The sequence below is a fragment of the Akebia trifoliata genome, chromosome 11 (genome assembly GCF_017979445.1).
Source record: "Akebia trifoliata isolate Shusen 1 chromosome 11, ASM1797944v1, whole genome shotgun sequence".
NCBI classification, from domain to species: domain Eukaryota; kingdom Viridiplantae; phylum Streptophyta; class Magnoliopsida; order Ranunculales; family Lardizabalaceae; genus Akebia; species Akebia trifoliata.
The window spans coordinates 26,871,692-26,897,445 of NC_141385.1; the positions used below are offsets into that span (position 1 = coordinate 26,871,692).

General features: G+C 36.4%; 1 protein-coding gene across 9 annotated transcripts in view; it reads right to left on the reverse strand.

Moving 5' to 3' along the window:
• Positions 1–5,833: 5,833 nt before the first annotated feature.
• Positions 5,834–25,754, reverse strand: part of LOC147391187 (methyl-CpG-binding domain-containing protein 13-like) — a 31,551-nt gene continuing 11,630 nt past the window's right edge. For 4 of the 9 annotated variants that reach the window (XM_086458605.1, XM_086458611.1, XM_086458608.1 and 1 more), the window contains 7 exons: positions 18,920–19,063; positions 18,729–18,830; positions 8,142–8,276; positions 7,930–8,025; positions 7,475–7,651; positions 6,857–7,031; positions 5,834–6,593 (listed from right to left, as the gene is read on the reverse strand). In XM_086458605.1, the coding sequence (XP_086314731.1) occupies positions 5,920–6,593; positions 6,857–7,031; positions 7,475–7,651; positions 7,930–8,025; positions 8,142–8,276; positions 18,729–18,830; positions 18,920–19,063 (1,503 nt within the window). In that variant the 3' untranslated portion in view covers positions 5,834–5,919. Of the gene's footprint in view, positions 6,594–6,856; positions 7,032–7,474; positions 7,652–7,929; positions 8,026–8,141; positions 8,277–14,184; positions 14,405–18,728; positions 18,831–18,919; positions 19,104–25,754 lie in introns of all 9 variants that reach the window. The other 5 variants (XM_086458610.1, XM_086458606.1, XM_086458607.1 and 2 more) reach the window with 5 other exon arrangements.

Below are 25,754 nucleotides of genomic sequence, written 5' to 3' on the forward strand. Positions count from 1 at the left end.
TTACTCAATACCTCTCTAAGTAAAGCAGAAAGAAGGAAACTAAGGTTGACCTTGATTTAGCTGTTATAGATAAAGATTTCTCTCTGGTGGCAGTCGTTAGGGGCATCAAAATCATCGTCAACTCAAATGTGCACTGAAACAGGAATGTACAGGCTTCGTCAAAGTTGGGACGTAGTAATAGCCATTGAAAGGCCAAGTGTGGAAAATAAAGTTAACAGAGAAAGAAAATGATAAATTACCTCAAAGCAAATAGGTAACTGCAGCAACAAAGTAGAAAGAGAGGAATAATGAGTCTTCGCAAGAAAACACAGAGACGAATTTACAGAGTTTCAGCATGATAGCAGATGAAAAATGCACTAAGTCCCCCATTTATAAGAAGAGGCAAATGAGTACATACGCTTGAGAGGATAGTTTGAGCCCAGCCGAAGCGTCGCAAATCAAGGGTAGTACGTAGACGGATACAGATGAAGAGGAATCCATCTGAGCCATCAGTAGAGATTCGAAGCGATGCTGCATTGAATGCGTCCATTTGAAAGTAGTAGGCGCAATTATGAAAGGCCTAAGTAGCTAGTAAGAAAGTAGAATTGCGTCTCGAGGAGATGAAGAGATCTTGCGCCTCCTTGAGAGGGGGTAATTGTATAGGAAAATAATTGTGCAACGATCTTAAACCTACATGTGTCTATGTCGGCTAAGTGGTACCTGACACAGATCAGCTTATGAAGCGTTGTCCAGCAAGTAAGGTAGGTCAGAGCGGAGATCTCCCTAGTCTAGCTAATAGGGCAGCGTAACGATAAGAGAAGTCAGTCTTGCCAAGTAGGGTGGGGCTGGCCTCTAGAAACCCGCGATACTATTGCATGCACGCCAATCCTGGAGGGGATCTCCGTAGATAAGTTTGATCGATCCAAAAGATCTCGATTAGGTAAACAACCCTGTAGAACCAGCAAAAATCCCATGATTGCAGCCTAAGAAGGGGAAACCCTAGGGTAAGGTAGGGGGTTAAATAACACTATTGAAAAGTGGGCTGGCTGGAGAAATTAAGAACGAACCAGTACTGATTACTGTTCTTCTACTTCTCTAACTTGAGCGTCGGAGTGTCAGTGGCAGGTACTAGGTCGCCACGATGAGGGAAGCGCTAGGAATGACTTCGGATCAGTGCGAGTTGGGACCATCAGAGCTGTCTACCGGATTCCGACCGCGGGTTGGGACCATCAGAGCTGTCTACTGTAGACACCCCATTTTTGCATCCGCCTGATTAATCAACTCGTCAACCCGATCGCAATGATTCCCAATGATGGATGTGTATTCCATTGCTTTACTTTGTTACCAGATATGTTTCAGAAATCCGGATGAGGTATCTCGAACTAACAAAACCTTAGAAATCACGCTACGCTAGGTAAATACGACCCTAGAAACATAGAAATCATCATCTTGCAAATAAAAAAGAAGCTTCACGATAAAAATCACTAAAAACTATCAAATTACCAAAATACCCCTAATCTCAAAACAACCCTAGAGCCTACGTTACGCTTAGGAAAACTCATTCAAACACATAAAACAACAAATCGAAACCAAATAAATCATTTCGTCAATTTTCACAGAATTCGACAAAATTACGAAAATGCCCCTCATAAAGTTCACGACCATTTCACACAAAAATTTCATAAATAACACAAAATAATATTTCCATTGAATTCCTTACGAAAAATCGATTCTAAAACATCTTAGAACATTAAAAACCGACTTAAAACGTGAAAAGTCCTCTCCGGGGGCAAAACGGTAATTTCACAATTTTCATAATTAAAAAAATTTAAAATTAATAAATAAAACATTAAATAATTAAAGTAAAACATTAATGAAATTAATTTAAAATTTTGAACCTAAAAAATCGATCAATCGGACTCTCAGGCAAAATTGTTGAGGGTTCGTGGGATATTTCTTTAAGGACCCCTCCATTTGGGGGTTCAAAGAATTAAAGAAATAATGGAGGGGCCTTCTCCAAAAATTTAAAGTAAATCAAGAAAGACTGAAGTCAAGATATTAAAAGTCAATCAAGTGAAACTGAAGTCAAAATTAAAGTCAATTAAGCAAGACTAAAGTCAAGATATTGAAAGTCAATCAATTAAGACTAAAGTCAAAACATTAAAAGTCAATCAAATAAGACCAAAAGTCATAATAGAGATCTAATTAAATAATAACTCTATCTAATAGAGTTCTAACTTAAAAACAATTCTACCTAAAACAATTTGAATTAAAACACAATTCTACCTAAAACAATTCTAATTAAAACACAATTCTACCTAAAACAAGTCAAACTAAAACACAACTCTAATTAAAAGATCTCTAATTAAACACTAACTCTATCCAAATCAACCCCTAAAAACATCTATAAATAGAGGTGCTCACACCCTATTTTCGTATCAACTCATAAACCCTAAGAGAAGTAGGTCTAAAAGCCCCCCTAGCCCCCCATAAACCCTAGTTTTGGAGCCCCAACTCCTTAGCTAACATCCCTCATTCAATTTTAGTCTAGAAAACACCCAAAAGCCTTCTAAAAACACTCCCAAATCCTCAACGAACTTGAAGAGTTTAGATTCAAAAACAAGGAGATACCTTGCCTCGGAGATCCGAAGTCAAATTCGGAAACAGAAAGAAGCAAGGGAGCACGGTACAAGGAGCTCTTTTTGTCAGATCTGAGGGAATAAAGTCCTTGCATCGGAAAGGTATTTTTTTTTATTATTTATTTTTATCTAGGTTTTAGCAATGTAATTTACTTGGGAATTTAGTAGAGACCGGCTTTGGCCGGGCGGGATTGGTGCCTAACACCTTCCAATCCCGTAACATGATCCCCGAATTCAGTTTTCTTGGTTTTAGATTAGTTTTTATCCGTTTAGAGTCATTGATCGGTTCCTAGACCGTAATAACTAGGTGGCGACTCCCAAACCTCAAGGGTCAAAAGCGAATCCGCGCACCCCGCGGATCGAGGGCGCTTTCATCTACCGAATTCCGACCGCACAATATTTAAGTTAAATTTTTTTTAAATAAAAATATTTCACCTTTATTTTTTTTAAGGAAAAGTTTTCTAATCAACTAAAATTTGAGTTGTATTCAATTTTGATCGACTAAAATGCTTTGATAAATGTAACTTGATTCAAAACCGATTGATCAACCTCTTATGCTCAATCGATCATAATGGGCTTAAAAACCAATCAATCGGCCTTAAACTTTGATCAATTAGGGACTACAATGAATGCTAGACCTAATTTTATTTTAAATTCGATTTTTGACTCATTTGTTTTCCACTCTTCTCTCTACTACCATCTTACTCTCTTTATTAGGATTTACTCATTTTTTCTAGATCTTTTAGAGGTTTCCTGCTTCCTTTATTTCCATCATCTGCTCTACTTGATTTCTTCAAGTTCACATATGTTTTTCTTGTCGTTGATCGTTGGGATACTATATCTCATGGCTAAGGACTCCTCCCACTAATGAGGGCACTTCTGCAATCCTTCTGATCAAGTTTATCATCAGGCCGCAGATACACGTTTTGTAGCTGCATGACATGCACACGACCAGTCAAGGAACTACACATGTTACTTCTTCTTTAGGATTGAAGAAGAGACCTAGTTGGCTAGGCGTCAAGAGGTTCATGACTTGTTTGATTTTTCTTATCTTTGACGTACATTACTTTCATAACTTCTAGGAAGCTTATTCTAGAGATGTTCGTGGCCTAAGTTGAGTTTCCTCAATTCATTATTCCTAGGTGAATTCATGATCGTAGATAGGAGCCCATTTACACTCTTGAGGGATGTGCTCATAGTCATTGCTTTTATGCGAACATACATGACATCGATAGTAAGACTCTTAGGTTCCGTACTATTAGAGAAAAGATGCGTTGTATTAAGATGCATGAGATACACTATATCATTGCTAGTGTATCTCATCACAAATGGAAGGTTGTGATGGAGAATATTCTAGAATATTTATTGATATTTATATTGGATAATGTTGAAGTAATATCATGGGAGACATTTCTGACATGGAAGTGTGTAGGAACCATAGATGCTTGTCATTGAGATATGAGTGAGTTCTTGATGAAAAGCATCTATGGTTCCTACACACTTCCATGTCAGAAATGTTCCCCACAATGTTACTCCAGCACGACTCATTTAGAATATATCAATTAGATATTCTAAAATATTTATATTAGGTAGTTTCCATACATCTTGGTTGATGTAAATGCTTATAAATTAGATACTTTATTGGGGTGTATGTAATATTCATTCAAGAATTCTCAATAAAATTCATGTTTCTACATGGTATCAAAGTCTAAGCTCTACTTAGAGCTCGATCTTAGTGTGTCTTTCTTCGGCGATGGCGCTACTACCATTGTTGTGCCATCACCAAACCTGAATCTCCTTTATTTTCTCCTTTGCTATTATTCTAGGGTTTTTTTTCAATAAAAAACACACCTCCTTCTATATCTCTACAAATCTCCCAATTTCACATATTCATTTTACACAATCTCATTTTTTTTTTATCTCTAAAATCTCTCCAATGAGAGATCAATATATATGGAAAGTACCTAATATAAATATTCTAGAATATTCTAATTGATAAATTATAAATATCTATAATTATTCTAGAATATCCTCCATCACAACCTTCCATGATATGATGAGATACACTAACAATGATATTGTGTGTCTCATGCATCTTATTCTCTAACACGTACTTATACCAGAGGATCTGCTGAGTCTACCTCTACACTTTTAGGCATTCATAGTCACTAACACTATTCGATTCTCTCTTGTGAGTGACATACATCTTCAAGATTGATCATCGTCTTTTGACTAAGACACTATGTAGTACCTTTATCTGATGGACATATCATGTTCTTGAGCAATATTGTCTACTCAACATGATTTGTTCATCAGATATTTTTCCCTTTGGCCACTCTATCTAGCTGACAACTGATCATCTTCAAATTTTATACTTGAGAGGTAATTTATTTCATTAGATCTACCAACGATTATCTTTACATTTATTATCGAGTGTGCCCATATTGAGGCCAAGAGAGATCAACTTTCATGTTACATATATACTTACATCTAAATGTAGTTATCCTAGCTAGATGATGGGCATATAGACAAATTGTTGTTAGCCTTGTGCGAGCAGGCGCAGACCTAGCAATTTACGAATTTTCAGACCACTATTATGCATTCCGAGAAGATTTTCCTTAATTCATTTAGAGATGAGACGCATACTTTTTGGACGGACATCAATTACCATTAGAGTAACTGACGAGGAAAGAGGATAATGTGCACCATATACAACCGGCTTTGGAGATTAATTCAGAGTTGTTGATTTGATCTCTCATCTAGATCAATTTCCTGACTATATATCCTCCTCCACTTGACTGCAGACCGATGACATTGCGACACAGCTCTAGTTAAGTTTTTTATAAGTGTATATTTTAGATAAAAAACTATCAGTTCTTGATTTCTCTCTTCTTGATTATGGACTCTGCTTGTTCCTTATTTGATATTATTTGTGATTACTTCTTCCTTTGTCAATTTATGAGAAAAAAGGGGGGAGAAATTTATGATTTGATTTTGAATTGACATGTGGATGAGGATATATGTGTGTGTGATCAAAGTTTATTTTGTTTTAATTTTTCTATAACACACGTAACTTGTGCATTGATGGGTAGTACTTAGTGTGTATATTGATAAAACGTTTCACAATTCTAAACCTCTCCAAAGTTAGAATCAATGTGTGTAGTTGAGTCTACCATATAATTTAGAGGGATAAAAATAAAAATTGGAAGAAGAGGTTATGAACAAGGCAAAAAAGGAAGTTTTATACAGATCTTTTGAGTCATTTTTATACAGTAAAAAAAAGATCACTCTCTTTTGACATTCACTTGCTCCCCTCCTGAACCTGAGGTGGTTGAACTTTTGATGCAATGAGGGGAATTGGAAAAAAGCTATCCATGTCCATGTCTATGCCAAGCTTATTATTCTCCACTGGAATCACACCGGTAAGAGTCTTGTATGCAAATTCAAGGCATGGGTCAGGCCATGAATCACCAAATGAGAACTTGATTGGGGATCCTGGTTTTTCATCATCCTTTTCATCACTTCCAATCAGCTCTTTTGGCTTCTCAACTGTCTTCTTTGCTCCTTCTTCAATATGCCCACCATCATTTACTGGCTTTTCACTTTCTGATGGCTCTTTCGTGTCAATTGAAGCAAGAGGTTTAGACTCTATTTCCGGCTCAGATGCCTTACAAGCCCAAGTACCCAAAGATGGACCAGCCTCAGCCTCCTTTACTAGAAGACTAGTATGGTCGCTGGACACCAAGTCTGGTGTGGGCTCGGCTTTGAGCCCAGCCAGCCGTTTTGAAGTTCGGCGAGGATAATTATTTGAGACAAGCTGGGACTTCCGGTTTCCATGTTTTTTTATGCCAACCCCAGCTGTAGGTGGAGTTGAAACAAGCTGTTTTTTAGCACAAACCTTGTCCTCCCTTTTCCTTTTCTTTGAGCTCTCAGACTCTGGAGGACCTAAGACACTCAGGTTACTACATTCCCCACCTGTAAAGTATACAGTTCAGATAAAATAAAAAAATAAAATAAAAAGTTAAAAAATTTGTTGAAACTGATAAATACTTCATAGCATATAACTATATGATCCTCTATATAGCTACCCTATGAATGGAGATTATTTGAGTTTTCAACACCTCAACCAGTTCAATAGAAAACATGAAGACCTCAGTATTTTCCCCTTGAACTTTAAGATTGTCCCCATCAAAATAACTAGAAAGAAATGGAAAAATGAAGGACAAATACGAGATCACCATTTTGATACTGATCTAAAGCAAGCAGCAAGTTTGAATTTTTTTCTTGTATCACAGATGGTTCCAGGATCTGCTCATCCTTTACTGTTTTATTTGACCTTGAGCTTTTGCCGATGACACAGCGTCTTCTCCTTGTGCTGCCACCTAGTTTCTGTCTCTTGGCTGCAGCAGGCAACTAAGAGAGGATAGAAAGGTAAAAAAGAATTTAAAAAACTGAATAAAAGTACATGCAATTATATTTAACAAAAAAAATAAAAAAATAAAAAAGATTATATATTTATCTGCAGAAGGGAGACTAGTTCTGCTTTTTTAAAGAGCTTGTTGCATACTCATAACAGTGATTGTAGGAATGGAAGCATTTTTTTATGAATAGTTTCAATCTTTTGAAATACCAAGAATCATAATCTTAATAATGAAAAAAAAATACTCAACTGACGTGGAATGTGCACAGAACCATAGATTTTTTGCTCGAGATACACAAGGAAAAAATCTATTGTTTAAGTATCTTTTTTTGAGTCAGTTTAGTATTATTATTCATAACAAAAATCTGGTAGGGAAAATCTAATGACAATACAGTTATAGGAAAACTAAGAAATCCAACTTAGGGACTGAAATTACTTTATAGGGGAATGAACGATTTGCACTCACTGAGATTTCTTCATCTATTGACTCCATGTGATTGATTCCTCTTGTCTTTGGTTTGATTACACGTCTTCCAACTTCTCCAGTGTCAAGATAACGAAGAACTTCCCTTTTAGAGCGGAATACATATCCAGTTGCGGGATCAATGTAATACTGTAGCAATTAAGTCCAAATTAAAATGTATACAAATTTTTTATTCTGAATGAAGTAATTAGAGTTTAAAGAAAAGAACTAATAGACAAAAAAGGTTTAAAAAAAAAAAACTTCCGACTGTATGAAAAATAATTGATGAATGCAGCCAAGCATCAAATGAAAGAAACAACTAGCTGTGGGAAAAATTATATAATAATAATATGGAACTTCAATATTGGATTCACAGGCCCATCAAGTAGAGATTAATGTTTGTTGAAGGCATAGTGAGAGATGGATACCGAGTCCCTTCTAGTTCGATCTCCATTCATTTTAACTTTGATTTCCTTGATCCATCCTGCAGGCAACCCTTCTGCTATCTCCTTGGTTTGAAGAGCCTAAGAATATATACCATGAAAATTAAACCTTGAATATTAAACATAGCTAAAGTAAAAAAAAACAAAGAACATGTGATTTGTTACAAAAAAAAATAATAGATTATGGAAAAACAAACATTTTCTGTGGAGTGCAGTTCAATTCCTCTATTCCTCAGTTGGGACGTGTAGTTATTGCGCTTTCCAGTCTTGAGATAATGGGAAACGGCTTTCATGGAATAGAATTTGTATCCAGTTAATGGATCAATGTAACACTGCAATAAAAACAAATAGGCATAAATAGACATAAAGAGCCTTTGTTAAAGCTACGAGAAAACAATTAAAATTTCCCTCCCTTCATTATTTGCAAAATTAAATGCTAGCGTGACCTTACCTCAGACTTGAAAGGGACAGGTCACAACTACTACACTGACAGGACCTTACATCGGACCTGGAAGAGACAGGTCATGACCACCCTGTCAGAAGAGGATACGACGAGAAATAACCATAGGATATCTCTCCTACCTCTGCCCCAATATAAAAGTGGAACGAAACTGCCCAAGAGGGGGTTGGACCTTGGATCAAATCTCTCTCTCTCTCTCTCTCTCTCTCTCTCTCTCTCTCTCTCTCTCTCTCTCTCTCTCTCTCCTCTTGTCCCAATCTTTTTTCTTCACCTTACTTTGGGGGGCAACAAAGTCCACACAGCTGTTCACAATAAGTTTAGTGGTGCTTTGGAGTCTTCGTAAAATTCTGATTGAATAATCTAAAAGACCTTATCCGCTCTTGATTACAATATCAGAAGAAACAACCTTTTAGAATAATGTATGCAAGATGAATGGTGTTTTACTGATATTAACACAACAATGGATAACTGATCTGTCTTTGCAATCTCTCTTTTACAAAACATAGTTGATCCCAAGCCTGAATAGAGGAGAAAGGTTACAATAGGCGTGCTACAAGAGTAAAAAACATTGTCATCTCTTGTAAACTTTGAGAAGAGATCAGGATTTAGGGTTAAACATCCAAGAAATAGAGAGAAGAATGAGGATAAAAAAGTGATGAGTCCTTTTTCTCCAACTCTTCTATGTTTCATAATCATAAGAAATTTCAGAACTGTTACTATTTAGTAAATAAAAGCAAAATACTCGAAACTACCTCTACTTTGTCACCATTACATAAACAATAGAGATTTCATTACTGGCCACTTTGTCACAAATGGAGTGAAAACTTACTCAACTATGCTTTCTTTCATGGAAAACTAGATAATAGCCATGTGGGAGGTAGCCTGAGTAGTGCAACACAAATTTCCATAGTCTCTACAACCTTGAACCCCATTTCTATCATACAATTCTTTAAGAAAATATGCTTACATGTGGCACATTCCAGGGCTTTGTACTTCACCTCAATACTCGATCTGCTTTTTTTACTCTTCCATGTAATAAACCTATCTAACGGAGATCGATACAGACCTATCGGAAGGATTCAAGGCCTCAGGATATTAAGTTAGCCATCTTAGCTCCTTTGTTTTTCTGGTGTAAATTGTTTGAAGAATTTTGGGGCATCTTTTTGAAGATTTTGTTGTAAGATGGGAGAAGGGTTTGCAATCTAGTCATCGACTAGTGTCTAGTGTGGGGTGTTTCTTTTCATAGGTCTTTTATTTTTGTACTCTTTTAGGTGGTCACCTTGACCCCGTTTTTTAAAAGAAATTATCTTGATCTTTACCTATATAAACAAAAAAAAAAGCTGCTAGCTCTGAGGTGCCCATTATACCTATGCATAAGACCACAACTTGGAGATCTACATGTACCTATTAGTATTTCATTATCATAAATAGGCGTAGTTTAGTCACTTGAAGTAGTTGTTAATATAAATGAAATCTCTGGGAGACATGAATTCAGTTCTTCATGTTCTCCATTCTTCTCAACTTTCCTCTTTCTTTTCTAACCTAGCACATACGTTGTTGGTTTTCTGCTCTTACATGTAGCACATTCTATGGCTTTGTACTTCATCTCAACACTCGATCTACTTTTCTTACTCCTCCATGTAGTAGAAAACCTATCTAAAGGAGATCGATCCAAACCTATCTAAAGGATTAAGGGCCTCGAGATATTAAGTTAACCATCTTAGCTCTTTTGTTTTTCTGGTGTAAACAATTTAAAGAAATTTGGGGCATCTTTTTTGAGAATTTTGTTGTAAGATGGGAGAGGGGTTTGTAATCTAGTCATGGAGTAGTGTCTAGTGTGGGGTGTTTCTTCTGATAGGTCTTTTGTTTTTGTACTCTTTTGGGTGGTCACCTACCCCCATTTTTTAATGAAATTATCTTGATCTTTAATCTATCAAAAAAAAATAAAAAAATTGCTTCTAGCCCGAAGAGGCCCATCATACCTATGTTTAAGACCACAACTTGGAGATCCTTTTCAGTACCTTAGAAAAGGAATCAGTGCATCCATAGCCAGAATCCTAGGAGAATGTATGAACTAACCAAAAAAATTGCATATGACATGCATGGCCAAGTGATGGTAAGGTAAATGAATTTACCTATTAATCTGTTATTTAGTGTTCAGGTATAGACTTCTCGTAAGTTGCCATAAACAAAAGCATGCTCTATATCAAACTGATAAAGAAGATGGCAAGAAAAATTAGCAACGAGGGATAAAATAACAAATGGAGTTAAGCTTCGCACAGGAGAAAAAATAGATAACTCCTCGGTTATAGTCTTTCTCTTAGCCAGTATAAAAAAGCTTCCTTGAGAGAATGAATATACATAGATGTCAAGATGCGAAAACATACTAATGGCAAGAAGGTGACACATAAACTGAGAGATGGAATGAGAAGAATATCTATATATATATATATATATATTATATATATATATATTAAAACTGTTGTGAAGGCTTGCACAAAACACTAGGAGTATGTAACTCCTTTGCATAAATCAAAGCCGCCACCTGGCCTGGGGCCAGCTCCGATCCCGATAAATAATGATTGGAATAGATGGCTCAGTGGATTAGCTGGGCTTCGAAAGGAATGAAGTGAGAAGAGGGAAGGTGGATTGCCTGGACTTAAGGTATCTCCAATCACCAATAGGGACCTTTCTGATCCAGGTCTTACCCAATCTTAACTTTATGGCCTGGGATTGATTAACATGAAAACAAGAAAAGGAATAGATAAAAGAAGAATCTAACACCTCACCTCCATTAGCAAAAGGGAAACTCAAAATAAAAAAAGATGGCATTAGTTGAGAAAAACTACTTATGAATGAGGGACTATAACAACAATACTCTCTATCTAGGAGTGAACCAAAGAAAGACACATTACATACACGAAGGACGAAGTTTAACAGTCTCATAAGTAAGAAACATGGATAAATCAAATACACGGGGTAATAGAAAAGGTTAGATGTTAGCATTACACTGATTAAATAGAAAGCAGTAAGAACAAAATATTCACAGGCTTTGACCATATCGTAGTTTGTTGACAGTGCAATGTAACCTCATGGTAGTGGGTTCAATTCCAGCCTACCTACCAAAAAGACACAATAACATTCCCCCAGAAAATGTTTGGGAACACATATTTCAAGCAAATTGAGTTCTTCTATCTCCATATGAAAGGTTCAGAAAATATATTGTACTTTAGAATGATCTTCTATGATGTATAACCAAGTCATTCTGGAAATATCATTCACAAAAGTAATCAAGTACATAAACAGGACCCAAGAATGTTCCCAAACCTCAATATGAACCAATGAAAAAGGAGGCAAACAACAGTTATCAACATGAGGTGAAAACAATGCAATGGTGCTTACCCAACTTACAAACTACATGTTCTAATACAAACACACAAGATAAAAAAAAAGTCCAAACAATGAATTATATTCAACATGGTAGAGTCCACAAGACTCAACTTCACTATCAATCATCTTCCCCAACCTTAGATCCTAAAACGCACAATAAGAGATAAAAAAGGTTATGGAAGAAGTAAACTTCCCCACCAATGGATCTCAGATAGTTTTAGACCTATTCTTAGCCCAGAAAGGAAAACCATAATAATATTTCGGAAGATGGCAGGTTTGCAATCCTTACATTCTGCCATCCATCAAATATTTTTTACCTCCTCCACACCCATCATTTGGATTTTCGCTAAATTAGTTACTAACTTGTAAAAGAGAATAAATCTCAAACCCTCCATTGGCTTTATGGAAGCTCTCGAATAGAATATACCATCATCCAAGAATTGAAGTGGGTGATATTTGGTAAGCCACAATAGAGATAATTAATAAACCAAGAAGTATTTTTAACATGATTACAACTTTTATAAGTTATTAGTTACTTGAAAACCCCTTAGCACCGTGTTTGTTTTCAACTAGGAATCTCACGGGAGTAAGAAAATGTCGAAAAAAAATTAAAACATAATTGTTTAAAACTCTCATCATCTATCTTATGGTTTCAATCTTGAACAATTAGACTTACAACATATTACAAGTGAACTTCAATTGGCCAAGCCATAAATTGGTAAAATCGGCCTAAATTCACCAAAAGTTCAATGGGTCGTGTGGTCTTAAGTATTGGACCCACACAACAATAAATAATAACTTTAATACTCCCCTTCAAGCTGGAGTATACAAATCTGACATGCCCAACTTAGTAGAAAAAGTAAGAAAGGAACTCCTGGACAATAGTTTTGTAAGAACATCTCCCAACTGTTTTTCTAACTTGATATAGGGAGTAGATATCTTCTTAGCCATCATCATATCATGAATAAAGTGACAATCAACCTCAATGTGTTTGGTTCTCTCGTGGAATACTGGATTACTAACTATATAAACAGCAGTCTGATTATCACAATACATACGGATAGGAGTAAGACTTCAATCCTCATCTCCTTTAGAAAACTCTAAATGCAAAGCATCTCACATGCAGTATGTGTTATCGCCCTATATTCTACTTCAACACTGGAATGAACTACAACTTCTTGTTTTTTACCACGCCAAGTAACCAAATTACCACCCACGAAGATACAATACCCAGAAGTAGATCTATGATCAATATGGCTTCCTACCCAATCAAAATTTGAGAAGCCAATAATGGATATAAGGGGTGAAGGTCTATACAATAATCCTTTGCCTGATGACCCCTTCAGATACCTCAGTATCCTAAACATAGCATCCCAATGAGTTTGTCGCGAAGCATGCATAAATTAGCTAACTACTCCCACAACAAAAATAATATATGGGCGATTGACAGTCAGGTAGACTAGTTTGCTAGCTAACCTATGGTAATGTCCTGCATCATAATAAATCACCCCCATGTTTAGCATCAAGCTTAGTAGTGGGATCTATAGGAGTATCAACTGGCTAAGAACCCAAAGTACCAGTCTCAGATAACAAATCCAGAATATACTTCCTCTGAGACAAACTAATACCTTCTTTGCAACAAACTACTTCAATACCCAAGAAGTAGCGAAGAAGACCCAAGTCTTTTGTGTGAAACTGTTTAGTTAAATGAGTCTTCAAATCTAAGATACCATTAAGATCACTTCTAGTGATGATGATATCATCCACTTAAAATATCAACACATTAATTCCACCAAAAGAGGGCCTCACAAATACTGAATGATCAAAAATAGACCTAACAAATCCATTGGCGAGAAGAACTAAGCTAAATTTATCAAACCAAGTTCTAAGCGATTGTTTCAGCCCATAGATTGCCTTCTGTAAACAACATACTAGTCCAATCTTACTAGAGGCAACATATCAAGGTGGCGGCTCCATATATAACTCTTCCAACAAATCTCCATGTAGTAAGGCAATTTTAATATCCAACTAATATAGAGGCCAAGCATAACACACTGCAATAGAAATTAGAACTTTAACAGAGTTCAAACGAGCCACTGGAGAGAAAATCTCACTATAACCAATCCTTTTTAACTTAATTGTATACACCCATCTACACCCCACAACTTGCTTCCTAGGTAGAAGCGGAGATAGATCCCAAGTATGATTATGATGAAGTGCTGCAATCTCCTCATCCATTACTAGTTTCCACCCAGAAGATGATAATACCTACGTATAAGAAGTAGGAACAAAAATAAAAGACAAGGAAAGTGCAAATTAGCAAAATGAAGGTGACATCCAGTGAAAAGACATAAAATCAGCAATTGCGTGTTTAGTGCAAGATCTAATACCTTTTTCATAAAGCAATAAGAAGATCACTAGAGGTTGAAGTAGATGCTGATGGATGTGGAGGAACCTTAAGTCAAGTTGATGATAGATTTGGGGTTGGCAAAGAAAATGAAGGTGCTCAGAAACGAGTGCGTTGATTTACTTTAAGAAGCACAGTGGAAGGATGACCTACAAGAAGAATTAAAAGCACAAGAGAGAAGAAACTGTAGGAAACAACTCCCCCTGAAGATAAGACACAAGATCCAAATCAAATGAGGTACCGATAGAAGAAAAATAAGGTGTAACCTCAAAGAATGCCACATCAACACTTACATAGTAGCGTTGAGTAACAGGACAATAACACTTATACCTTTTTTATGTACAAGAGTAACCTAGAAAGATGCACTTGATGGATCTTTGAAAAAGTTTACCCAATATAGACTCAAATTTGTGAATAAAACAAACACAACCAAAGATTCTAGGAGTAACAAAAAAATTAACTTGAGAATAAATCATAAAGAAAGGTGATTGACCATTTAAAATTGATGATAGCATGCAATTAATAAGATAACAAGTTGTAAGGACAACATCACCCCAATAAGGCTTAGGTACATACATCTAAAACATAATGGTGCGAGCAATGTCAAGTAAATGATGATGTTTTTGCTAAGCAATACCATTCTATTGAGAAGTATTAACGCAACTGGTCTAATAAACAATGTCATTATCTGAATAAAAAGATTGAATAGAAGATTGCATGTATTTTAAGGCATTATCAGAACATAAAATTTGCACAAGTTTGTCAAATTGGACTGAAATTTCTTTATAAAAAAAATGAACAAAACATGAGGTAATTTAGTACGATCTTTCAATAAGTAGAACCATGTCATACGGGAATAATCATCCACAAACACTACAAAGTAATGAAAATTAGATAAACTTTTTATTCTTGACGGACTCCAAATATTCGTATGAATTACATCAAAAAGACTTGATTGACGACTCTCAGTACCACTAGGAAAAGAACTACGGTGATCCTTTCCCAATTGGCAAGCCTCACATTCTAAAACTGACACTGAACTCAACTTAAGAATAACACGACGTAAATTAGACAAAGACACATGCCCCAACCGATAGTGCCATTGAAAAAGTAAAACGGAAGCACTCAAGACAAAAGTAAGCACATCGTGCATTAAATAATATAATCCATTTTTCTCATGTCCCAAACCAATCATCTTCCTCGTCTTAGGATCCTAAAAGACAGAATAAGAAGGGAAGAAGATTACAAAGCATTGTAATAATTTTGTAAGCTGACTAAAAGAAAGTACATTAAAGGGAAAATCAGGGACCAAAAGAGTAGAAGATAAGGAAAGAGATGAGTTTGAAAAAACATCACCTATTCCAACAATATTACGAGTGGACCCATCAGCTAGTACAATGTGCAAATTAAGAAAATGAAAATTAGAAAATAAACGAGATATACCAAACATTTAGGCACTAGCTCCTGAATCGATGATCTAAGATGGAGACTTAGCAACCATTAATGTGGGATTACCTAAAGTAGACATAGTAGCTGTGAGTAGAATAGGTCCCGCAGTCAAGGTAGTCAACTTTGAAAAATCTCTCCCAACTGTGTAGTAAGAAACGCAACGTTAGATGTAAGTGGAATCAATGTAACTTTGATGAAGTTCCTCTTGAGCCTGATTAGCCCAAACAGATTTACCCTATTTACCCCAACAAAATTGCTCCGTGTGGCCAGTGTAGCCACAATATGTACACTTTAAATTACCATTATGGCCTCCTATACCACGGCCACCGCAAGCTTCTCTACCACGATCATGAAGAGAGGCAGATGAACCACTAGAAACCAATGTTGGTGACTCTTTGGGAGTTGTAGTCAAGACACTCCCAAGAGAAACACGTTAAAAATGAGAGAAGGCATTGATAGCAGTTAGTAAAGACTAACTAGCAAAAATCTGACCTTTCAAAGAAGCATACTCTGGATTCAGGTTAGAAAGAAACAATACAACCTGAAATTCTTCTCGCTACCTTTTCTGAGTCTCAAGGTCTGCAGTCAAAACCTGATATTGCTGAAGTTCTTCCCACATACCCTAAAGAAAACTATAATAATCACTTAAGGATTTGTCTCCTTGTTAGTAGTAAACATGGCCTTAAATATATTATATACCCTAGAAACGTTCTTTTCTTGAGAGTACATCTCTTGTATGGCTAGCCAGATCTATTTTGCTATATCCAAATACATCACATTGGAGGAAATAGAGGGCTCCATACTGTTTCACAACCATGTTATAACCAAAAAATTATCCTTTTGCCAATTTTCATACCGTTTGTCATCTCGAGGAGGTGGATCCGTAATCAAAAACCTTGATTTCTTCTTAGCACAAAGTAATACTCAAACAGAGTGTGATCATGGGAGATAATTAGTGTCATTGAGCTTGACAGAGGTGATCTGAGCATCTCCCCGGATGGCAAATTTGAGGATTTCCACCACAAAAGTAATAAAAAAAAATCTCAAACAAATATAGAATATCCATTGGGATATTGCTAAGATTGAGAAGCCAATGAAACAATGATCAGAATAAAATCGCAAAACCCAAATTGAGATCCGGACAAAATTTCAAACTATTAATCAAGAAGTCGAGTTTTTTAGTAGAAAACACTATTCACGCAAAAAACATTGTCCACATAGCACTGTTCACACATAAAACATAGTTCACACGCAAAAAACATTGTTCACACATAAAACATTGTTCACGGGACACTATTCACAATTTTTTTAAAACTAAATTTTAGACTTCAAGATTGTCCACCAATTTCCCAATCATTCATAAACACCTTGAATGAACACAAAAGAAGCCCTAGATAAACATCTAGGTGCAAATAAACAAACCTCAAACATCCAATCCCTTTATGGAACCAAGGCCTTAGGATTTGGAAGTACCAGATTGAAGAGGAAAAAGAAAGGGATTAAGAATTGATAGAAAAAAAAGGAAATCAAGCAAGTCTAAAGGTAAAAGTACTCTGAAACCATGTTAGAAGTTAGGGTTAAGGAAAGGAGGAACATGGAGAAGAGGATGAGTAGGTCATTCCCAATATGGTTCAGGCTCTTTTTTACATTAAAAATATGTGGTTGATTGTGTGAACTTAAGTATTGGGCCCAAACAACCTTAAATTAATGAGAAATAAGACATGGGTCGTGCGGGCTTAAGTATTGGGCCCACATGACATTAAATAAGAACTCTACCAAATCCCATGCTCACAAAGAGTAGTTTGGTAAAAAAAATTGTTCCACCAATTATGCCTACTATTTTATTGCTACAAAATGTAATACAGACGTAATCAAGGTCTCCAAGGGAGGCTCTGAGGGTCCCAAATAATTTCAATACAACTCTATGACATTGATTTGTAGAAGGGATTTCCCTATTATTAAATAAATCAATCCTTCAATTTGTTAGTTTGTTTCTCCTAGGGGCCTCTTCCATTCCTCCATTGTCTTTCAGGTTAGTTGGATTTTCCATGTACAAAAGCTAACCAGATATAAGTACCTTGACATCAGTGAGTCTGATAAGTATGAGTCGTCTTAGAGATTCACTAGTTCCTTGATGTGCATTTTATTGTATCTTTGTGGGTGTTGACATTATCAATTTTTTCTAGCAGATTGCAACAATAGAAAAAGCTTTTCATTTAATCCCTCAAGTCACGCCATAAGAACCCAAAACCAAACAAGCAAACCATCTCCCCGCTATCATTATTTTAACATATAAATAAATGTGATAAAAATGCTTCTTACATTCCTTTCCAATTTTTCCCTTCACTAGAATTTTCAATCCAAAGAAAGATTGTATAGCCTGTTTTTTTAAGTATAATTTCAAAAAGGAGGTCGAAAATACCTACCTAGATACAAAGAAACTGAAAAGTAATAAGAACTTGAACACATAAGGAGTATACATCATGCTTGAAAATAATTAAATAGTCATGTTTATAAATCATGCAATTTTCTTTTACAAGCTTCACAATCCATTTTAATGTCCATCAAGTGTCATTTGCACCCTTTCATCTCCGACAAATGTTGGATGGAATGGCTCATACCAAATCTTTGAGCTCAACTCCACTTTAACATTCTTGAATCAAACTCTCATAAATATTTTGTAGAGAAGATTAACATTATGAATCCATAGTGGAACAGCTAAACCTATGGAAAAACATGGTATATATAAACTAGATATATTTTGACCATTGACAAGGATTAAGAAGCCATCTTTTAAAAAAGAATTTCCTTGTTATTTATCTTTTACTTGATCAATATAACACTAAAGTCTACCGTGATAACATTCAAAACATCGAAGACTCATTCCTAAAATATATCCATATTTCGACCATTAACAAGGATTAAGAAGCCATATTTTAAAAAAGAATGACATTTTGATTATGGTACTTAAAATTTTACATTGATTACACCTGATGAAAAAACGTTTGAGAACCACAGCTAGAGAATGGTATCTCTTAGAAATGACCACCAGGCGTAGTAATAGGTATTATTAGGTACCTTGTATTGCATTCCAATTTGTGAACCACACTTCCGGGTTCTGATCTCCACAGTCCACCCTTTAGGTAAGCATTCCAGTGAATCGTCTATTTGAATTGCAAGCTAATGATGAATAGAATAATAGCAAATTAAAACAAATCATATTGTTTAAATAACTAAGAACCAGATATGTAGAGGAGGTTCAAACTCACTGGCATATTTTTGTCTCCTGAGCACAAATTAATGTTGCTTTTAATTTTTTGGCGTGTAAGATCACGAGACATTCCCATTTTTTGATAGCTAATGACTTCATTCTTGGAACGAGCTTTGTAGCGATTATTTAAGTGAATGTAGTACTACGAAAGCCACAAATGCATAGTGGTTATGATTGCTCAGCTAGCAAATAACATGATAATAAAGTTCAGTAACAATTTCCATAAATAGTCTAATTTTTTGAAATTTCAACTAAACCGAACTCATCATTTGGTTTCAATAACGCCAGTACCCATATTTTTGAGACAAGGGTTTGATGATAATTAGGATGAGAATTGAACATTAAGTCATTCAGATGGGAATTGAAGGTTAACCTTTAGAACAAGGAAAAAAATGAGTTAAAGTAGCTACAAACCTGACCCTTGAGGTTGTCCTTTTTTTCTTCATTTACTTTTGATACTTGTTGAAGGTTTCGTAAAAATGATCAACTCATGAAATAGAAGGTTAGCATATGCCCACTCGGAATCAGTGGTAATCAAAACTCAAAAGTACTAGGGAACCATGTAAAAAAGTTTGCAAAAACTGTGATCACTTTGAGATGATCAGTTTCCCATTTCATAACTTTGAAATTCAAATGTCCTATTTACAATTAGAAACCACTTATTTATAACAGCTTTACAACATTCAAAATATGCAGTAATAGGACACGTTATGTCTAAAGAAGAAACCACTTATTTATAACAGCTTTAAAACATTCAACTGTCCTATTTACAAGAAGAAAACACTTATTTTGACCAAAGAATTGCACTCCTAGAGCCAAGAAGTTAGTGTCTAAATAACACCACGTCTAAAGATTGTTGACACAGATGACGCCAACAAATATTAAGACTAAAAAACTACAAGAAATAATAATAGCTTCTTGATGGCCACCATGAAGTCCAAGAGAATAAGATATTCCATAGTATGGGAGCTTATCAGAAGTCTAGAAACCCCAAAGCACAAAGTAGTCCTGACCAAGAAGTGAATTCTCCTTGATTCTAAGAAACAACTTCTTGATTCCGAGAGACAAATGTTACCATCAAGATTCAAAGAATATCAGCCCCATTCAATTCTAAGATGCAAGGAGTACCACAAAGATTCCAAAAAGTATAATTCCCCTTGATTCTATGAAACGGGTGCCATGGAGATTTCAAGAAGTTTAACGCTTCTTGATTCCGAGAGACAAGTGGATCCATCAACATTCCAAGAAGATTATACCCATTCAATTCTGAGAAGCAAGGAGTACCGCAAAGATTCAAAAAGTATAATGCCCCTTGATTTTGGGAAGCAAGGAGTACCATGAAGATTAGCCCCCTTTCAACTCTGCGAAGCAAGGGGTACCACAAAGATACTAAGAATTTTTATCACCCCCTAAATTCAAAAAGCAAGGGATTACAAAATCCCCAAGATCCAATAAGGGGTAAGGAAGTTTTTAAGTTGAAAAACCCTATAAATCCGAGAAAGAGGTGACAAAGAATACAAAGTTACTAAGAGTTTAAAAGTTAATGAAGGTTTTAAGAAATTTGTCAAACCTACAAGGTTTAAAAGTCCAAAAGTGAAGTCCCAATGAATTTTACTAAATACCTAAGGAGCCTACAAATTTATAAAGTCTTTATGCAGTCAATAAGTTTCCACAGTTCCAAAACATTTCTACTAAAACTACGAAGCTTAAAAATTGGAAGGGCATTAAAGCCTGAGAAGTATGAAACAACCATCCAAATACGAAGTTTAATATTAATGTAATCCTTCATATGACTTAAGTAACAAGATAATCAACATCTCTGCAAAAAGTTTCTTAAAGCAGAAATCTCTGTGAAGAATCCATGAAACACATTGATTTCTTAGTCCATGTAGGAAAAAGCTAGTGAAAAAACTAGTGTTGTATTCATATATGAAATGGAAGCAAACGCTTTTTATAGTGTCCAGTGAAGATAATTGACATTCTCGGAGGTGGTGCACGAAGGTCAAGGGAGAAAAATCATTTCACTGTGTTCTACGAAGAGAATTGACTTTCTCGAAGGTGGCCACGGTTACTCTATGCTCCACCTCCGAGTGGAGGCTTGGTGTAAGGACACAAATGGGCATTTAATCGTAAGATGCCATGCAACACTTGAAGATGTGCAGGAAGATTTAATTTATCAAAAACAATGTGTGGGGAAAATTTACAAAGATTGAGGATGGTCGCCATGAATCCAAGGTCTATCAACATATGTTGTGGGGTCCGATAAAACATAGCCCGAGGTCGTGGCATCCCACTTTCCAATCAAGGATGTCCATTTACAATACAAGATAAGGAAGAAAATCAGGAAATTAGAATACATTTTAATACAGGGAAGATGACCAGGTAATCAAATTGGAAAGGAAATTCCCTTAATTGAAGGAATGAATGTTATTTATGGAGCCATTTATTTTTCTATTAAATCTCACATGGAGAAGGGAAAGGCCAAGAAGCCACAGCTTGTTATGAAAGGTCTCTATTCCTACAACGATTAGTGAAGTGTGTGTCTCTATCTTGAGCCAAGGGATATAGTAACCAGTTTGGCTGATCAATCATTAACAAACATAACCCTCTTCTCTTGTTCTTCTTTCCCTCCTTGACTTTTATGCATGTATGATTGAATATTTGAATGTACATCTTTGAACATTGAGATTTGATTGTGGGAATATATATTAAGGCCTATAATGAATCCCAAACTTTGTCCCCACAGTAGCCATAAGCAATACTATGAAAAAAGATACAGAAAATTGTTGCCAAATTGAAGGGAAACGTTGGTCAGCTAAAAGACCACATTTTGTGTTTGTATTTTACTGTCAGATGTCAAGTTGGCTAAGAAAACCAAAACTGTTTGAATCATAATTAGTCACCGAGACTTTGCTTACACAAAGTTGACTCTTACCACTTATCTTACAAAATTATAGGCACATGTAATGTCTAGACTAGAGGAGTTAACTTGGTTAACTGATTTGAGAAACAGTTTATCATCCAAGAAGGGAAATATAGACACAAGAAGTCTCAAAAAAAATAATAATAATAATAATTTATTGCTCTAGCACATCCTCTAGCACATCTTCCTCTGTTTCTAACTTCCACAACAAAAGCCCAAATACTTCAATAGCAATATCCTTAGTAAAATAATGCCATTAGTCCATTCCAAAGCCATCCATCTGTCAGTATCAATGTATATCCCTTAAAACATTAAGAAGAAATTATTGATAGTTAAGGAATACAAAACTTCTTTTTACTGTAAATTCTTTGAGACACAGAAATGAACCATATGTTCAATAGTTTCCTCAAGTGGTGTTGTCGAAGAGATGAGAGAGGGAGTCCACAGTCCACACAAAAAAAATTACTTTAGAAAATGGATTTGGTTCCCAAGGACTTCAGAATAAGTATTGCCAAGACAGTATATGTAGTATATATATATTTATGGGTCCTGTTTGGCAGCCCACATTAGCGAGACCACGTTGGGAGCCAAAATTTGTCTTATATGGATTAAAAGTTCCAGATTGGACTGATTTTTTGTGAGGATGATCTCTATGGTTAGGAGATCATCCTTGCAAAAACTCAGCATATTCTAAAACCTCTAAACCCATCAAAAGTGGTTTACAAATTAACGTAAAAATTGACAGTCCACAATTCTTCAACTTTGTAAACCACTTTTGATGGGGGTTACAAGTTTCCGATTGGACTGATTTTATGTGAGGATGATCTCCTCACCATAGAGATGATCCTCACAAAAAATAAGCCCAATCCAAAACTTTTAACCCATATAAGAAAATTTTTGACTACCAATGTGGTCTCCCTAATATGGGCTGCCGAACATGTCCCTCTCTCTCTCTCTCTCTCTCTCTCTCTCTCTCTCTCTCTCTCTCTATATATATATATATATATATATATATATATATATATATTGACTCCAATCACGAGATTGGGCTGATCGAGACTTGAGTTAATTGGATTTGATATAGTCTATTTGGTTGAAGAGAAGATACATGGTGGGAAACCCCTTTCCCTATTTTTTTAGTTAGTTATCCTTTTCACAATGAGCTCTCTTCATTTTTGCTTTCTTTTTTGTTGGACAAAGGTGTCGAACAGACATAAGTTTTGGGGAAAGTGTCCTATGCTATCTTGACAGATAAAAAAAAATCCTCTAGCACAGATCAAGCATACATCACCTATATCACAGATAAAGCACACATCAAACTTACAAAAGAAATAGGTAGGAAAGGAAGAAGAAACATGAGTGACCTGAAAGGGCATTAAGCCCATTGAAACATTTAGTAAAGAAGGTACCCATTCCCGCATTCTCACCATTTTGAGCTTCCATAGTGATAACTAACCGAGAAGAGGATAAAAAACAGTGAAAACAATGCTCTAATTAAACTAGGAACTTTTATTAACCGAGAAGGACATTGTTAAATAAGTCTGTAGGGTTATTTTAGTCTTTCACTTCTTAGTTATCTTATCTAATACTTATATAGCCTAATTAGGGCTAATCAATCTAATAACTTTTCTCTCCACTGCTTTTAACTTGGTATCAGAGCCTAGGCTCCATCGGCCCCTCCCTCTCTCCCATCCCTTCCTTCTTGCTACAACCTCATAGTCCTCTTCCTCCTTAAACCTATCGTCAACAACTCTCGACTTCAATAACTAGATCACCCCTATGGGGGTTGTTTGCTCCACACCCTAATCACATCATGTGATAGGGCCTTGAAATCTTCTTGAAGCCTTATGGCAGCAGTGTAGACACCCTTAATCATATTAGTTGGCTGTTTAGTGGGCTGTGGCAACTGCAGTTGGGTGTTTAGTGGGCTACAGCAACAGCTGATGCTGTTTATTGGGCTGCGGCAACAGCAGGTGCATGTTTGGTGGGCTGCGACAACAGCAGGTGGCTGATTATTGAGCTACGTACAACAGCAGGTGCTGTTTAGAAGGCTGCAACAACGACAGTTGCTAGTTTTTTGTGGCTGTCAGGCCATCTTTAGTGGGGTACAACAACAGCAGGTTGCTGTTTGGGAAGTTCTGGGGCACATAACAGCACCTGGACCCCTAGTTGAGGCCTACGACAACGGCAGAACCACTCCTTGGTGTCCTACCATTGATTTGATGGTTGTTCGGGTCCCATACAATAGTGTTTAATCATCTTCCACGCCTCTTACGATCGTGTATTGCCACCTTTAGGGTGCTGCGATCAGTTTCTTTTTCAAACTCAAGCACATATAATCTTTGATGGCTTCCGAGACGTCTTCTTCCTCAATCACTGGTACTAGTAATGGATCGGGTGGTCTTCCCTCTAACTCAACCGATTTTCCAGGTATTCAGATCACTACCGTAAAATTAGATGGTCCTAATTATCTCCTTTGGGCAAGATCAGTTGAAATGTTCATTGGTGGAAAAGGGAAAATCGGTTACCTCACTGGGACAGACAAACAACCTGCACAAACTGACAGTTCTTACTCCCATTGGTTTGCTAATGATTCTATGGTCCGTTCTTGGTTGGTTACTTCTATGCAACCACACATTGCGGCTGGTTTTATGTTTTCCTTGACAGCAAAACAGATATGGGATTCTGTAAAGAGTATTTACTCACAACGTCAGAACAATGTCAGGATCTTCAATTTGGAGCGTGAGATTTCTCGTCTTTCCCAAGGAGACTCTTCAGTTACCACTTATATCTCACAACTACGTGCTCGGTGGGAAGAGCTGACTTTCTATTCCTCATCCTATGCTTGGAAGGACCCTCTTGATGAGACATTATATTCGTCAATTCTGGATAAGAATCGGATTTTTCAGTTTCTAGCAGGTCTCCGGGACAAATTTGAGTATGCGCGAGTTCATTTATTGAATATGGATCCCTTTCCGTCGCTACAGACTGCTTATTCATATGTCTTAACAGATGAGAGTCGTCGTGCAGCTGTCCTACCTCATTCTTCAGGGAATCATTCTGCTATGCTTACTCGCCTATCTTCTACACAACCCCCCAGTGGGTCTATGCTTACCCGTCAACGACATAAGTGTGATCATTGTGGAAAGTTGGATCATGTGAAGGCTCGATGTTATGCACTTCATGGTCATCCTAATCAGCAACGTAAACAATCTCAACGATCTTTAGCTCATATAGTTTCTCGGTCAACTACTGATTCAGCACCTCTTTCAGTTACTACATCCTCATCAGACTCGGTATCTCTATCCCAAGCGGAGCTTGACAAGTTCAGAAAATTCTTCAATCAGATAGAGACTTCATCTCAGCCGGTTTCTACCTTTGCTCACTCAGGTACCTTTGCATCTGCACACAGTGTTTCCACCACTTCCTCACCATGGATCATTGATTCTGGTGCCTCAGATAACATGACCGGTATGTCCTCCCTATTTCAAACCTATAGTGTTTGCTCTGGTTATCGCAAGGTTCGCCTGGCTGATGGTTCTTTGTCTTCCATAGCTGGTCAAGGTCTTTTACCTGTTACATCCTCTTTATCCTTAACTAACACACTACATGTTCCTCAACTTACTACTAACCTGATATCCGTTAGTAGTCTTACCAAAAATTTGAACTGCAGTGTAACCTTTTATTCTTCTCATTGTGTCTTTCAGGATCTGGAGTCGAAGAGGACGATTGGCACTAGACATGAAGTGAATGGATTGTATCTCCTGGATGTTCCCAGTTCCCCTAGCACTCATTCTGCTCATCAGCTTAGTAGTATTAGTTTGTAATGCGTTGGCATTTACGCTTAGGCCATATTTCTTTTGGATATTTGAAACACATGTTCCCTAATTTATTTAATAATAACAATGTG